Here is a 17,489-nt window from a genome sequence, read left to right on the forward strand (position 1 = left end):
TTCCTTGGGAGGATGGGAAAGCTCCATATCTGCCAAATACTCAGGTGTGTACTTGGAATCTGAATGCAAGTCGATGTTAAGGGCCTGGCCCATGTCGAAGACAAACTTCGCAAAGGAAGAAGACTTCGACGTAGAGGCTTCCTGAGGAGAGGCAGAGCGAGAGCAAGGCGCCACTGAAAAAGATGGGGAGGCCTCGCGCAAATACTGGGAAACTGGCTCCGAACCGAGACGCAAGGTAACGGAGGATGCTGCACTACCAGTTAGAGGCGGAGTGGTGGAATGTTTCCGCTTAAGACTCCGAGACTGAGAAGTGCGCGGAGTACGAGGTTTTGCTAGAGGAGACAGCTCCCGAGGCAAAAATCTCGAAGGTGGGGTCCTCTACCTAGAATGCCTCGATGAAACAGAGGAGGCAACAGTACTTTGAGAGCGAGGCACGTGCTTCGAAGAATCTGAAGGCCTCAAGCTCCTCGAGGAAAGGACCTTCGAAGACTTAGAGCGGTGCTTCGATCGAGGCAAAGACCGCTTAGAAGCTCGGTCAGGCAAAGAGTCCGAGGAAGAGACTCGAGATCGAGATTTGCGACGAGGTGACCGCCGACGAGGCAGAGATTGCTGCTCAGGCTGGACCTGTGAAGACAAGGTCGAGGTCGGGACCAATTGTGCCACAATTGAGGAAATTTGCGTCGTCAAAATTGACTTGAGCATGTCCTCAAACAAGGGGACAGAGACCAAGGGACTCGGAGTCCCCGGAGGCCTCGTGCATTCCAATGAGGGCGACCTCGGAGGAGAGTATTCCCTCGATTTGGAAGCACGTTTGGAGGACGGTTTAGAAGATGGAACCGAACCTGGAGCCCCAAGTTGCGAGGAACTAGACTCCGTTGACTTCTTAGGAATGGTACCTGAAAAGGAAGCAGGAGACTTGCCCCCCAATCCAGGCTTCGAGGCCACCGAAGAGGCCTTCGAGGCCGAGGACCTGGAGGTCTTCGAGGCCGAGGCCTACAGAGGAGGCGAAGTTGAAGGCTTCGTACTCGAGGCTTGTCCCAAAGTGGAAGGTTTCGAAGATGCCTCGGCCGAGGCCACCGCTTTTTCGGGCTCCATTCGAGGGAAAAGCTCGAAGAACCTGTCGCAGCGGCGCTTAAAGGCACGAGGTTGAAGAGTGAGGCAGCGAAGACAGTCTTCTGGACGATGGGTCGTCCCCAAGCAGAGCATACACCGACTATGGGGGTCAGTGATGGAAATAGTCCTGCCGCACTGATAACACCTTTTGAACCCGGTAACAGGCCGGGACATAGAAAGGACAAAGTCCGTGTCGAGAACGAGGGAGAGAGGCCTAGGCCTCAATCTCCCAACTCGACGCAAAAATACAACGAGAAAATTAACTTTTATTATTTATTTATTTTTTTTTTAGTTGTAGAAACAAACACAGCGACCGAACAGAAAATAAATACTACTCAGCCGCGGTGAAGAGAAGGCACAACGCTACGGGAACTAAGTCGACAAGTCTTCTCAGCTCCGCGGAAAACGTTGAACTGAGGATCCTCACAGGAGATGCACCCCCTAGTTCGGGCGGGAAGGCACACGTGCATGCGCGATGCAGCACTCGAAAGTTCGAGATCTTCAAGCAAGTTTGCTTTCGAGGCTGTCCGCTGCGGGGCACCGTTGCTGACGTCACCCATGTGTGGGAATATGCTGCCTGCTTGTCCTGGGATAATGAAGGATTCCTTCATCTCAATCTATAGTCTCTGCATCTCATAGCCTGGTTCCTGGCTCCCAATGCATAGATGACTTCAATCTCTCTGCTCCAGTGTCAGCCATCATAGATGCCTCCCGGAAACCTTCCACACAGTGATGCTACCTCTTCAAATGGCTGTATTTTTTGTAGAGTCTGTTCAGCTCAGACCATTTTATTTTGGGAAAGTCAGACCAGGCTCTGTTCACTATACAGTAGTGCTGCCCTATTCAGGGAAAAAAAATTTGATTCGATTCAGCCTACTGAATCGATTTTTCAATTCGATTTTCCTGCCCAATGGGGTGTTTTTTTCAAACATCCTGGTGGGTTTATTTTATAGCCTCTTCACCCCCTCTGCCTTCTCCTACCCATACTGGCGCTATGGTATAAACAATATAAACAAGCAAAAAAGACTTTTCCTCTGTTAAATTCTAGCTCACGTTCACTGTCCAACACCAACTCTGGCAGGATACACATTTCAAATCTGACATATTGGGATCATAAAATAGAAAATAAAATTATTTTTTCTACCTTTTGTTGTCTGCTTTATTCCAGAATCTGGAGGGGTCAACCTTTTGATGTGTTTTATAGGTTAGGCTTTGGGTTTTTTTGTTGTTTTTTTCCCTGTGCCCAGTTGATGTTGAAGGTGTATATGGAAAGAACATAAGCAGTGCCTCCGCTGGGTCAGACCAGAGGTCCATCATGCCCAGCAGTCCGCTCACACGGCGGCCCATCAGGTCCAGGACATGAATAGTAATCCTCTATCCATACCCTTCTATCCCCCTTTCCATCAGGAAATTATCCAATCCCTTCTTGAACCCCAATACCGTACTCTGTCCTATCACGCCCTCTGGAAGCGTATTCCAGGTGTCCACCACCCGTTGGGTGAAGAAGAACTTCCTAGCATTGGTTCTGAATGTGTCCCCTTTCAATTTCTCCGAATGCCCTCTCGTTCTTGTAGTTTTTGAAAGTTTGAAGAATTTGTCCCTCTCCACTTTTTCTATGCCCTTCATGATCTTGTAAGTCTCTATCATATCCCCTCTAAGTCTCCGTTTCTCCAGGGAAAAGAGCCCCAGTTTCTCCAATCTTTCAGCGTATGAAAGGTTTTTCATACCTTTTATCAAATGTGTCGCTCTCTTCTGAACCCTCTCAAGTATTGACATATCCTTCTTTAGGTACGGCGATCAACACTGGATGCAGTACTCCAGATGCGGGCGCACCATCGCCCAATACAACGGCAGGATAACTTCTTTTGTTCTGGTTGTAATATCCTTCTTGATTATACCTAGCATTCTATTTGCTTTCTTAGCAGCCGCTGTGCACTGTGCTGACGGCTTCATTGTCTTGTCCACTATTACCCCCAAGTCCCTTTCTTGGGTACTTTCACTCAATAACTGCCCTACCATTGTGTATATAAACTCTGTATTAAATTAAAATTTAATGTAATACAGTCGAGCTGAGGGACCACTCGTGAGGTTGAAGGAATCTGTGCGGTTGACGGAATCTGCTTAATCTGTCTGCCAAGTAAACTGCTCTTAGAAAAATGTTACAGGGAATCGCTGTACCTTGGGTTTCTGTTTCTTACGTGCAAGACTTTACATTTCTCTACATTGAATTTCATCTGCCATCTCGTCGCCCACTCCCCTAGTCTTTACTTTCTGCCTTGCATCCTTCTTTGGCATTAACTTAATATTCAATTTTCTGCTTTCTTTTCAAAATCTACGTTTCCATGTCTTACCTTCCCTTCCTATCTCTCTCTTCTTCCGTCCCTATTTCCATGGTCTGACATCTCTTTCCTTCCTTTCTCTCCCTCCCTCCTTTCTTCCTTTCCCCTCGTCTGGCAACTGTCTCCTTCCCTCCCCCCATGCCCTGGCATCTCTCCCTCCCCTTTCATGGTATGGTATCTCCTTTCCTTTCCCTCCCTCCCATGGACTTGGCATCTCTTGTTCCTCTCCTCTCCCTTGTCTTCATTCTCCTTCCTTCCCTCTCTTTCCCCAATTGGGTGCAGCAGCAACAGCAGCAGCATTTCTCTTCCCTCCCCCTCCCTTTCCCTGTGCAGCAGCAGCAGTAGCATTTCCCTTCCCCGCAGAGCAGCAGCATGCCCGGCCGGCTCCCGCTCTCAGTCAATCCTTTCTTCAAAGCTGCGGGTAGTGGCTCCTCGCATGATCCGCGCCTACGTCAGAGAGGCTTCCGACGCAGGCGCGGACAGCACAAGGAGCCAGCACCTGTGGCTCCGAACGAAACGATCGACTGCAGCAAGGGAGCCGGCCAGACACGCCACTGCTCCACAAGGAAGGGGGAAGAGAAATGCTGGTGTGGATGGCGCGAGGAACCACCACCCGTCGCAGCTTTGACCGGGACAATCGACTGCAGCAAGGGAGCAGTTGATCATCACGTCTAGACCGCGGGCCGCAAAATAGCACCTGGAGGGCCATGAGTTTGAGACCGCAGAGATAGATAGATAGATATAAACATATGGCAACTGGGTAGCATGAGTTGGAACAAAAACAAAGGGGGTAACAGCAGAAACCTAACCCCCGCTCATCACATCACACCATGAACATAAGAAAAAGTCAATGAATCCAAGACCCTGGGTTGGTGAGTTACACAGATATTTAGAATGTTGCCTGGAGGCATGAGACTAAATTACATAACCTTTCCAGGTCATGTCCAGCCCTTGTTTCTATGATCCTGCAAGACAGGTATGTTATGTTCCAAAGTTACTCTAAATTTATTACTGAAAATGCCTGATATTTTCACATTACATTAAAATTCTTGTATTCCACATTTACCTATTCATTCTACTATGGCTTATATAATAAACTCTAGGCTATCCCTAGGAATTTCAAAATAATATATCAATTAAAAATATATCTAAAACAAGCTTCTTACATTTTCACTTCTTCCCTGAATTCAATATATTTACTATTCATCTTTATATCAGAAGGCAAATCACTCCATATCAGTGGGGTTTGGTAATGTAAAAAGGATAATAATTGTTTAAAAAGTTTTAACCTTTTTACATTACCAAGGTCTGATTAGAGGGAACAAGCCCTGATTCCATTTGAGGTGTGGATCTCTGGTTGAGTGGTATGTTGGGACATGAAGGCTGCTATGTTGAGTTGGTGGCCTCTCTCATGTATGATTTGGGGATCCAGAATTTTGTAGGAGAGAGCTTTGAGGAATGAAAGAAGGCTTTCTACCAGATTGGAGGTTTCATCTTCGAGATGCAGGTTTAGATCTCCTAGGATCAGGTTGTTTAGGGCAACCTGAAGTATAACATGATTGAGAGAAACATTGAGACAAAAACTGGGGTTTCACTCCTTTTTGGTCTCTTAAACCTCTGAGTACTTTTTGAACAGCATTTATATGATATAATTCATTTATACCAATTGATTTTGCTGGTTCATGAAGTCACTTAGTATAACATTTTCCAGGCATATTTCTTTCAGTGTACTTGATAGACCTGGAGCATTGGTACCAGGCCCGGATTTAAGCATAGGCAGCAAGGGCAATCATCTATGATGCAAAATTTTGAAGGCACCAAATATCCAGGTCAGAAAAGGCTAAAGCTGTTCAATGCTTCAGAGAAGTGCTATGCCTCTTCTGGTTGAGATTCCATACCTCCCCTCCCTCAGTCCCCCATTATCTAATATAAGGAATTGCCTATGGTTGCCAAAGTCTTAAATCAGGCCCTAGAACACATTTATTTTCTCAAATACTCTAAATTCTACAAGAATTTAAGTGCTTATACTTACCAAGCGCAGGCTTGGTTTCTAAAGTTGACTTTATGTTTGTAAACAAGGGACTAGAAGTACTGCTGTTTCCATTAAATAGGCTTTCCAAAGGTTTACTTCCTGAATCGCTGCCAAATCCAAACCCACTTCCAATCGGCAAAATCAAACCTTTAAACCCTTTAAAAGCTCCACCACCTTCTACCTAAAAAGCAAAACAAAACACATTATAGTTTATACAAATATGCTATATAAAATGAAGCTACTCACCTGTAGTACTGTATATACTCTAATATAAACAGACCAGAAAATAAACCCATGTAACTCCCCCCCACAAAGAAAAAAGGCTGACTTGAATATAAACCGAGGGGGGGGGGGGGTTAATATTCAAGTGTAGTGTCTTGCCAGGTTTTGCACCCTGTTCCCCCTCCCTTACTGCTCTGCCAGGCTCTGCATCCAGCCCCCTCAGTCACTTCCTCCCCTGTCAGTCTCTGCACTCAGCTCCCCTCACTCCCTGACAGGTTCTGTATCCTTTCCTTCCTCCCTTCTGATGCTTTGTAGACCTCCACTAGGCCTGCCATGAGACCTGATGGTCCAGCGGTGGCAGGGATTCTAATTATTTTTATCTCCCTCCCGCCTCCCTTGTGTACCTTAAGTATACCTGGTAGTCCAGTAGTGAATCCCAGCAAGAGCAACCTTCCTTTGCTCCTGCCTGTGCAGAGTTTCTAGCTGATTGGCTGCCGCGGGAGGGAGATTAAAATAATTAGAATTGGGCTGGGACAGGAGATAAGAGGGATCCCTCCTGTCCTGGCCACCGCTGAACCACCAGGTCTCATGGCAGGCCCAGCAAACATGTTTCGGGGGGGAGGGTCAGCGCTGACCCAAACATAAACAGAGCCATTATTGGGCCATTTTTTTTGGCCCAAAATCTGTTTAGATTTGAATATATACAGTTCACCAAGGACAGAACAGTATACTCACTGACGGCTAGTGCCATTCAACAAAGTCCAGTGCAGCAGATGCTCCCCTGTGTTTTTCTAGCAGCTTTAGTCCAATACAATAGCTAATAGAAATCAACTCCAAGAGAAGGCTTGGGGGGGGACGGGACGGGACTGAATATTCATCTTTCTATACTAGGAGAATACCTGCTACAAGGTAAGCAACTTTGTTTTCTTTGAAAATAGGCAGGATGGAGTAGTACTACTGATGAGAATCTCAGCTACCAATCTGTCCTAAAGAAAGCAGTTACTTGCCTTTTGCAGGTGTTCCCGGAGGACAACAATGCATATTACCACATACAGGTATCATCTGATGGAGTCTGACACGAACTCTACTTAGCATCCTATTTCTAGAAGCTTTTGGTAGCCCCAACCATGCATACCTTTCTGCTTGCCTCATTCTCATGGATCAGGCAGTTGAATACAAAAGCTCAGAGAACGCAACTCTTAGGAGAGGAGCAAAGGTATGTGGCAATGTGGCTTGCTGCCCTAGGAGAACACCTTCTCCAAGAAGTAACTGCTTTCTTTGAGGACAAGCAGGACAACAATTGTCATATGGTAATCCCTAGATACATGGCTTACTGAAAAAAATGGACAACCAGAAATCAATTAAGTTAGACTTATGTACTTTCCTGTTGTATAGGTGCAGCCTAAAACAGAAAAAGAGGGTCGCGTTAGATTCTAAAACCCAAACAATATCTACAGAACTGTCCGAGTGAACCAACCGGCTATCGTGACAGGAACCCTGCTGAAGGTAGTAGTGTGATGTGAAACATGTGGACTAATGCTTATGTTGCAGCTTTGCAAATTTCAAATGGAAGCCAATCTCAAGTGGGATACTGACACGGCCATGGCCACAACACCGAGCTGTTACGTGACTCTACAGATTCAGTCCAACCTGGGCGTAAGTGAAGGAGATGCAATATGCTAGCCAATTGGTTATAGTGCATTTACTAATGGCTACCCCCCTCCTGTTAGGGTCAAAAGGAACAAAAAGCTGGGTAGACAATCTATGGTCTTTAGTCTGATAGAAGAGAAGGCAAAGGCTCTCTTGTGGTCCAAGGTGTGCAGTATGCTTTCACCGGGATGGGTATGAGGTTTGGGAAAGAATATTGGTAGACCAATTGACTAGTTCAGATGCATTTCTTGCAGCACTTTAGGAAGGTTGAGAATGAAAATACAGGAGCAGCAATAGTACAACAGTAAACATATTGTCAGTACCAAGTCTCAGTACACCTTCGCCAACATGTATATGTTGTTACTCTCCATCCGCTGTAACTTGAATCTGTTGTTATGTAACATATTCTGTAATCTTGAATGTACTGTAATTCTTTACTGTTACCTGTGTACCTGTAATTTACTCTTCTCCTGTAATGCAATTCTACTGGAAATGCCCAGATATCTTCTATATTGTAATCCGCCTAGAACCGCAAGGCACAGGCGGAATAGAAATCTCTAATGTAATGTAATGTAATGTACAGGGATGGATTGGTACAGAGCAGAGTCCGATGCCAACTGTATCAGTACCAATGATAAAGGCCAAAATTATTGTAATCTGATAGCCAGCCATTTACCATAAAGATGCTGTGCATACGATGAGAGATTGCACCATTGAGGGCTGTGAAGCCAGTACCATAGGTACCACAGGTGTTGAAACATTGGAAAACCCCAAGGGGCAGAGCGCTTCAGAACAGACAGCCTGCATCGATGAATGATGGCGCCGATGATAGGCATGCATCAAGTGATTCTATGCTGAACATAACATAAGCAGTGCCTCCGCTGGGTCAGACCAGAGGTCCATCGTGCCCAGCAGTCCGCACACGCGGTGGCCCAACAGGTCCAGGACCTGTGCAGTAATCCTCTATCTATACCCCTCTATCCCCTTTTCCAGCAGGAAATTGTCCAATCCTTTCTTGAACCCCAGTACCGTACTCTGCCCTATTACGTCCTCTGGAAGCGCATTCCAGGTGTCCACCACACGTTAGGTAAAGAAGAACTTCCTAGCATTCGTTCTGAATCTGTCCCCTTTCAACTTTTCCGAGTGCCCTCTTGTTCTTTTATTATTAGAAAGTTTGAAGAATCTGTCCCTCTCTACTCTCTCTATGCCTTTCATGATCTTGTAAGTCTCTATCATATCCCCTCTAATAAGCAAAGGATAGTGATGCTGGTGATGATACTGATGAACTGCCAGTGCTCTCCAGTACTGAAGGGAATTGATACCACTCAGAAGATCAATCCATGGAAAGGAGGCACCAGTACTGTATGCTAGTCAGTTGGTACCCTAGATGCAAGATATGCCCATGATGCTTGACATCTATGTCAATGCACCAGTACTGCTAGGCATGGTACTACAGAAAAGTCCAACTTGCTGGGTACCCGACCCCAGGCCTAATATCTTCTTACAGAACTACAGTGTTCTCCCTAGGGCCTTTTAGCCGGGTGCTCCGCCCAGCTAATTTAGATGACCGCCCGGCTGTCATCCAATTGCGAATCCAGCTGCTGCTCAACTTTTTTTTTTTTTTTTTAAACCTCTCACCGGCTTGGAGATTCCCACTTTAGCCCGTAGCGAACTCGTGCTCCGAAGCTCTAAAGTGTGCATGCCAGCTTCCCTTCTTTTCCCTCCGAAACCGGAAATTATGTCCGGGGGAGGAGGAGAGAAGAGAAGGGAAGCCGGCACGCACACTTTAGAGCCTCGGAGCACGAGTTCACTACTTAATATCTGATGAGGCCTCGATCATGCTGCCTGAAGATATCTATCTAGAACATGCTAACAGGCCGCGCGATATAATAGCCTGTTTTCAAAACTTTAAAGTCAAGGAGGCTGTCATGGCTAAAGCTCGGGTGCAATCGCCTCTTCAGTGGAAAAATTATGACCAACTTGGCGTCGGTCACTTTAAGGCGGAGAGTAGACTTAAAACCAGTCTTGAAGTACTTGCGAAAAAAGGCAATTCACTATCGCTGACACCACCCATTCACACTATTATTTCATCTGAAAGGAACTTTGAAAACAGTGTGTTTCATGGAGGATGCGATCCAGATTTTTCTGGACGTGGACTTTGGGGTCAAGGAATCGTCGGCGGGTGGTGGCCTTTGAGATTTCCATCTTTTGAACCACAAGAGACCTTTGCCCAGATGGTAACGTTCCTCTAGAGACCGTGGCTGGCTTGCACGTCTGGCCTCAGAGCGCAGACCATCAGAAGGGGGCCAGCTTGATGGACAGCTTTACAGGACCTTTTTGGCTGTTACTCCTGTTCTGGAACTAATTTCAGGGATTTGCTTCTATTTTTCCTGATGTGTGTTTGAGTTGAGATCGTGTGATGTTTTGTGGTTATTGAGTGTAGCGGAGTGGATGGCTGGATGTTAGTTTTTACTTTCATACCGGTAGGTTGCATTTAAGGTTGGTGGGTAGCGGGGACTGGCCACCATGTAGTGGGATATTTCCAGTAAATTGTTGATTGGGAGGGGGTGGGGGGATGGGGAGCTCAGTATTTTTGTTTTCATCTGGTTTTCAGGGACTTCAGATATTGAGGAGGGGTTTTATTTAAGGTCTCTTTTTTTTTTTTTTTTTTAAAGTACAGAGGGGGGAGGGTATTAAAAGAAGTGCTAGATTGGGCAGGGGAGTGAGCTTATGGGATCAGAAACAGAGGACAGAGAGAAAGATGGTGGGCAGTGGTCTGAAGGGAGAGAAGTTGTTCTTGGGGTGGTGTGGAGGAAGAGGGAAAGAGATACTTGAAGGGAGAACTGTTGGGAAGAGAAAGGGAGAAATGGTGGCAGGGGGAGAGATGGGGTGGGGGGGGCAGTTGGGAAGAGACAGGGAGAGAAGATGGATCTGGGGATGGAAGGGAGGTAGTGATAAATTTTAGACCTGTGTATGGAAGGCAGAGAGATGCAGCATCTCTCTTTTTTCCTCCATTTCATTGTTCAGCATCAACTACAAATTGGGGGGGGCATTGTTGGGAGAAAGCAATCTTGAGAGAGACTTGGGTGTGCTGGTGGATGCATCACTAAAGCCATCTGCACAGTGCGCAGCGGCCTCAAAAAAAGCCAACAGGATGCTGGGCATCATAAAGAGGGGCATAACTACCAGGACGCGGGAAGTCATCATGCCACTGTATCGAGCGATGGTGCGTCCGCATCTGGAATACTGCGTTCAATATTGGTCGCCGTACCTCAAGAAAGACATGGAGGTACTTGAGAGAGTCCAAAGGAGAGCAACGAAACTGGTAAGAGGGCTGGAACACTACCCATATGCTGAGAGGTTGGATAGGCTGGGGCTCTTCTCTCTGGAAAAAAGGAGGCTCAGGGGTGATATGATAGAGACCTTCAAGATCATGAGGGGCATAGAGAGGGTGGATAGGGACAGATTCTTCAGGCTGAAGGGGACAACAGGTACGAGGGGGCACTCGGAGAAACTGAAGGGAGATAGGTTCAAAACGAATGCAAGGAAGTTTTTTTTCACCCAAAGGGTCGTGGACACTTGGAATGCGCTACCGGAGGAAGTGATCAGGCAGAATACGGTACAAGGATTCAAACAGGGATTGGATGGATTCCTGAGGGATAAAGGGATCGTGGGATACTGAGGGAGGAGCTGGGATGTAACACAAGTATAGGAAGTAAATCAGGTAATGAGTATAAACTAACCTGGTCGTGCATGTGCAAGACCGGAGGGCTAGGACTTCGATAGGAAGGCAGGACTTAAATGGGAAACCAAGGTGGCAAGGGAGCCCCTTCTGATGATTCAGACAGGTATTGACCTGTTTTGGGCCGCCGCGGGAGCGGACTGCTGGGCGGGATGGACCTGTGGTCTGACCCGGCGGAGGCACTGCTTATGTTCTTATGTTCTTATGTTCTTAAGGGGGGGAAGGAAGAAGAAAAACAGAAAAGATAGGGATCAAAATGTTGGACCATGGGGATAAGGAGAGATGGACCCATGGGAGGGCAGGAGGGAAGAGAGCTAGGATAAGAAAGGGGATGGAAAGAAAGGGACAGGGAGTTATAAGCCTGACCAGTGAAGAGAGGGAAGGGGATTCTGAAAGTGGTGAACCACGTGAATGAGGTCAAAAGAGATGATGACAAGATGAGTGAGAAAGCAGTGAGTACGTAGTAGAAATGTGGTAATAGGGAGTAGATAGCAGGAAATAGGATGCTGGGAAAGGAGTGAGATGGGAAATGTGAGAGCTAGGGACAGAGAAGATTGAGAATTGAGAGGTAGCTGAACATTTAAAAAGAAGAAGGGCGAGAAAGAAAGCAAGATTTGAGTGAACAGAGGCAAAAAAGAAAAGAAAAAGTTAATGTTGGAGTCAAGCATAAGGAGGAAATGGAAAAAGAGGAGAAAAAAGAGAATTAGTTGAAGACAGACAAAAAGCAGAAAGAGAAACTGGGACCAAGTTGATGGAAAAACAAAATATCCAGACAAGGTAGAAAAAATTGTTTTATTTTGAATTTATTAACTAGAATATGTTAGCTTTTGGATATGTGCATCACAATTATTTTTGTAGTCAGTGGCGTAGTCATATACAGCTGATTTTAGGATGCCCCAAATTAGTGGAAGGGCACCAAAGATTCTTCCCACCTGAGTGCAATTTATAAATACTTAAGCTATTGAGGATTCCCAAGCCCTGCCACCTGAAGACATCTTCCTCCAGTCTGGCAACCCAAAATCTCCAAGCTTTGCAGCCAATGGCAATATCTTCAAGCTGCCACTGCTTTCATGCATGCAGGAAAGTCAAGGTGGGGGGAGGGGGCAGGAGGGAAAGCAGCAGCTCTGCAATATTGCTGCCAGCTGCAGAACTTGGGAAGTTGGAGGGGAGGAGGTGGCCATCAGTTGGTGAGGCTTGGGGATCTCTACTAGCTACAGCAGGGAGATGTTCATTTTGAGGGAGCCTAAGCTCAAAGTGGGAGGCCCAAAAAAGCAGTAATATTTACCCTAACTGAAAGATCCTCCACCTGCACCGCTGACAGCTGATGCAGCATCCCCGCTCTGATGAGGCTCACCATAGCTGTAATAGAAGTGAATGGGAAAACTAGGAGCAGGGGATGCGGAAGTCTGTGGCTGCTCCCACTGTTAGCGGTGCACGTGGAGGATCACTGAGTCAGGGTAAGCGTTATTGCTTTTTTGGGGTTTCTCTCCACAGTGTCCCTTTAATGAAGGTTTATTATTAGATACGTTCATCTTCTATAGTAATGATTGCAAATTTGGGACCTGCTCAGCCTTTTTTTTTTTGCTCATCAGCTAGTGTTAGTGTTTGTGCGGCCCCAGATTTTTTTCGGCCCATGTGGCCCAGGGAAGCCAAAAGGTTGGACACTGCTGCCCTATTCCTTCACTGTGAGCAGGGAGGGGTAATTTTCATAGTGTTCCAGGCCATGCGCCAACCCTATTCCCCACTCCTACTCCTTCACCGTAAGCAGAGAGAGGTAATTTGCATAGCACCAAATTTGAACCACCAATTTCCCCGTCCCGCCCCACCCGGCTACTTATTCGTGCCACCCAGCTGGAAAAAATTTCTGGGGAAAACACTGGAACTAAAATGAAGGAACAAAAATAATAAAATATTTGTTTGGTAAGGCATTTATTCTTCTTCTTGTTTGGCTTTGTTTTCTGGTTGTTTTTTTTTGGGAGGGGTTAGCCCTGGAAGATCAGAAAGAGATCCAAAAGGAACAACCAAACAGCATGGGTCGAATAATAAGAAGGCCGAAAAGCCGAAGCTGTCAGCAGGGACAAAGGCTACAAAAACACACACAGGCCTCGAAAATAAAAAAGAAATTTAATTGAAATTGGATGGAAAAGAAAAACAAGTAACAAAAAATAAATAATGAAATTAATGAAAAATATGAAGCAGGAAGGCAACTTGACTAGATAAAGTTTAGATACGTATTCTTCATTCTGTGTAAAATGAAAAACTGACGCCATCGCAAGCCAGCATCAGGTGGGAAGGCACTCGCACATGCACAGTGTGGGCAGTCTTAAAGCTGTCTAAAGCTTAAAGTGACAGTACACTTTTACACTGCCTGTACTGGGCTCAGTGGATGATGTTACCCACACGTAAGAATATGCTGCCTGCTTGTCCTGGGATAATGTTAGTTATCAATATAGTGATGTAAAAACTTAACACATCTTAGACAACTGGCAACTGTATTCAATAATACACTTCCCCTTCAATATTCGTGGGGGTTAGGGGCAGAGCCGGCCTGCGAATAACTTTTAGGGCCAGCTCTTACCCAACCCCACCTCCCTCTTGCCTACTGGACCTCTTGACAAGGTGCCCCATGAACGTCTACTCTGGAAACTGAAGAACCATGGGGTGGAAGGAGACGTACATAGATGGATCAGAAACTGGTTGGAGGGTAGAAAACAAAGGGTAGGAGTGAAGGGTCACTACTCTGACTGGAGGAGGGTCACGAGTGGTGTCCCGCAGGGCTCGGTGCTCGGGCCGCTGCTATTTAATATCTTCATAAATGATCTAGAAACAGGGACGAAGTGCGAGATAATAAAATTTGCGGACGACACCAAACTATTTAATGGAGCTCGGACTACAAAGGACTGCGAAGAATTGCAAAGGGACTTGAACAAACTAGAAGAATGGGCGGCGAAATGGCAGATGAAGTTCAACATTGAGAAATGTAAAGTATTACATGTGGGGAGCACAAACTCGAGGTACAACTATACAATGGGAGGGATGTTATTGAATAAGAGTACCCAGGAAAGGGACTTGGGGGTAATGGTGGACATGACAATGAAGCCGTCGGCACAGTGTGCAGCGGCCGCTAAGAGAGCGAACAGAATGCTTGGTATAATCAAAAAGGGTATTACAGCCAGAACGAAAGAAGTTATCCTGCCGTTGTATCGGGCGATGGTGCGCCCGGATTTGGAGTACTGCGTCCAATATTGGTCGCCGTACCTTAAGAAGTCGAGAGGGTTCAGAGGAGAGCGACACGTCTGATAAAAGGTATGGAAAACCTGTCATATTCTGAGAGATTGGAGAAGCTGGGTCTCTTTTCCCTGGAGAAGAAGAGACTTAGAGGGGATATGATGGAGACTTATAGGATCATGAAGGGCATAGAGAGAGTAAAGAGGGACAGATTCTTCAAACTTTCTAATAATAAAAGAACAAGAGGGCATTCGGAAAAGTTGATAGGAGACAGATTCAAAACAAATGCTAGGAAGTTCTTCTTTACCCAACGTGTGGTGGACACCTGGAATGCGCTTCCAGAGGACATAATAGGGCAGAGTACGGTACTGGGGTTCAAGAAAGGATTGGACAAATTCCTACTGGAAATGGGGATAGAGGGGTATAAATAGAAGATTACTGCACAGGTCCTGGACCTGTTGGGCCGCCGCGTGAGCGGACTGCTGGGCACGATGGACCTCGGGTGTGACCCAGCAGAGGCATTTCTTATGTTCTTATGTTATGTTCTCTCACCTGCCTTCCTCCTGCCTCTATACAGTTTACCTGGTGGTCTAGTGGGTGAAGCGGGGCAGTATCGAAAAGCCAGCGGACTTCCCCTTCCCTCACAAGGATGATGCCTATTGGCTGGCTCGGCGGTGGGTTGGCATGACAGTGGCGGAGACCCTTCTTGCCATTGGCTGTGCCCACCTACTGCCGCGGAGCAGCCGAGACCAAGGCAGCCCTTGATTGGCTGGGGCGCCGGCGCTCAGAAGCCCAGCTGGGAGCACAAGACTGGCAGGTGGGCGGGTGCTGTGGCTGGGGGGCTTTGTGGGAAGTGAGGCCGTTAGAGTGACAAAGGCCTGGGGGAACCGTGGCCGGACACTGTGATGGTCCTGGGAGAGGTGAGGTCATTAGAGCGGGGCTTCGTGGTCGTGCACAGGGAGGAGCCAACCGAGTCACTTGTTGCCTGCGTTTTGAGTCATGGTAACGCAATGGGGCCGGGTTTGGGCATTTTATGAGGCGTTCAGGAGGTGTGGGTGGGTCTGGGTTTAGAAACTCGCAAATCCTAAACCCGCAAATCGTGAGGGAGAAGTGCAAATCTGAAAACAGCTTCTCCATTTTTTTTTTTTTAAATGAAGCACTGAATTACATCATTTGTGTCTTTAAATGTGGCAACAAGAGAGTCTAGTCTGCTTATCAGACTCCTACTTCTGCAACATCCTTCCATTACGTGCCCAGTTGCTCAACCCAACTGAGCTCTGTTTTATAGGATGGTAAGCTCCTTGGTCAGCCCAGTATTTCTCATAACAAAATATTTCTCATAATAAAGCATGACAATCAGTGAGCCCAAATAGAAATAGAACTCCCTTCTCACAGTCCAGAAACAAAGTCAACAAGAAGTCTAATGCAAAGCAGCTAGAAATTCTAACACCTATGGAAGAAAAGAGAAACCAAACAACCCAGAAACGGCGGATTCATATTCTGTGACTAAAAGAAAGAAAATCATCAGGCAAGACAATTTTTCCTTCCTTGAATTCATCTGCTGCTGTTGAATCCAAAGACATGCAAAATGCAGCAAAGCATGTCTCAATAGGAAGGGATAGCGAAAGGAATCCTGTGAAGAACAAGCCACCAAGCTAGACAGCACTCTGAGAAATCAAGGAGCAATGCCATCTAAAACTGGATGTCCCCAAGAACAGGCTACAGGTGGTATACACGGGAGCCAAAAGGGAAGGAACCATTCTGACCCGGTAGGTGTACAAAAGCACGAGGCCAGAGCTGAAGCAGAGTCCTCTGCATCAGAAAAGGAATAGCCAGTGTAGAAGCTATGTGCACAACATTCAAAGACAGAGCGGCAGCCAATGCCTAGTTTGAAGCCCAGAAAAAAAAAAACCACTGCACTCTACTTGCAGAGACAGAGCCGAGCTGCAGAGTTGAAGGCTTGCTTAATGTCCAAAGGTGACTCCATGTTGCTCAGGCCGGAGGAAAAGCACTTCACAGCCAACCATTGAGCTATGCTGTACTGACCCCTTCCAAGACAGAACTGCGCAGGACAGACAAGCAGAGCTGTCTACAGAAAGAAATGAAGCTGTGCCAAACAAGCAGGAGGTATTATGATTTTTAAGGATTATTTGTATGTCAATGTTATGATGATTTGGGGTTTTTTTTTTATATTCTTTATTCATTTTCAACACATTTAATAAGTGAAAACAAAATAAAATTAAACATTTTACACTTTAGACATCACTTATGTTTTACAAGATTCATACACATTAATACCCTCCCCCCACCCAACCTAATCTTTATCATTAAAATAACTATAAAATTTTCCATAGCTTCAGAAATATACTATACATATTTTAAACAGAAATTATACAATATATCATCATTCAGACTTACCGTATTTGCCGGCGTATAAGACAACTGGGCGTATAAGACGACCCCCCAACTTTTACAGTTAAAATATAGAGTTTGTTATATACTCGCCATATAAGACTACCCCTTCTTCCGCACACCTTCTGCACAACAAATAAAACTTAAAAGAACATCAGAATTTATTTCAACAATTTTAATTAATTCACTAAAGCTGAATAGAACAATAAACCCATGGGAGCTGCCATGCTATTTGTTTTCTAAACTGTTAACCAAACTGAAACTGTCAATGATAGAAGGAAGATAACACATAGAGGGAGAGAGCAAGTGCCGGGCAAGTCCCTAGCAAGTTTGCTGGCATGACAGTTTCCCTTTAAAAGCCTTCAAAAGCCTCCTGTTCGCCCCCGCAACTTCCTTAAGGGCTAGACTCCACACACGGCCGCATGTGCGAGAGACGTAGTAAAGAGAAAAGGGGTGGGGCCAGAGCGCCGCTGCTTCCCGCTGCGCAGGATGAAGGAGCTGGCACCCTTGTCACACTGATGTCCCGCCATGGCCCCGCTGATGTCTCGGCAGGTTTACTAGTACCGTAAGCACCGTAAGGAGGTAAGGAAGGAGATGTTAGGGCATGTAAAGTAAGGGCATGTAAACAGTACCCGGCGTATAAGACGACCCTCGACTTTGGGGAGGATTTTAAGGTACTGAAAAGTCGTCTTATACGCCGGCAAATACGGTATTTATCAAACCACAAAAATTTACCACCCTTCCCCCCTAT

The 17,489-nt window shown here is 46.1% G+C and overlaps 1 protein-coding gene across 2 annotated transcripts in view; it reads right to left on the reverse strand.

The window, feature by feature from the left end:
* The window catches only part of NUP50 (nucleoporin 50), a 220,834-nt gene that overhangs the window by 115,015 nt on the left and 88,330 nt on the right, over positions 1 to 17,489 (reverse strand). For both annotated transcript variants that reach the window (XM_033951872.1, XM_033951873.1), the window contains one exon: positions 5,485 to 5,665. In XM_033951872.1, the coding sequence (XP_033807763.1) occupies positions 5,485 to 5,665 (181 nt within the window). The remainder of the gene's footprint in view (positions 1 to 5,484; positions 5,666 to 17,489) is intronic.

This window comes from Geotrypetes seraphini, chromosome 7 (genome assembly GCF_902459505.1).
Source record: "Geotrypetes seraphini chromosome 7, aGeoSer1.1, whole genome shotgun sequence".
Classification (NCBI taxonomy): Eukaryota; Metazoa; Chordata; class Amphibia; order Gymnophiona; family Dermophiidae; genus Geotrypetes; species Geotrypetes seraphini.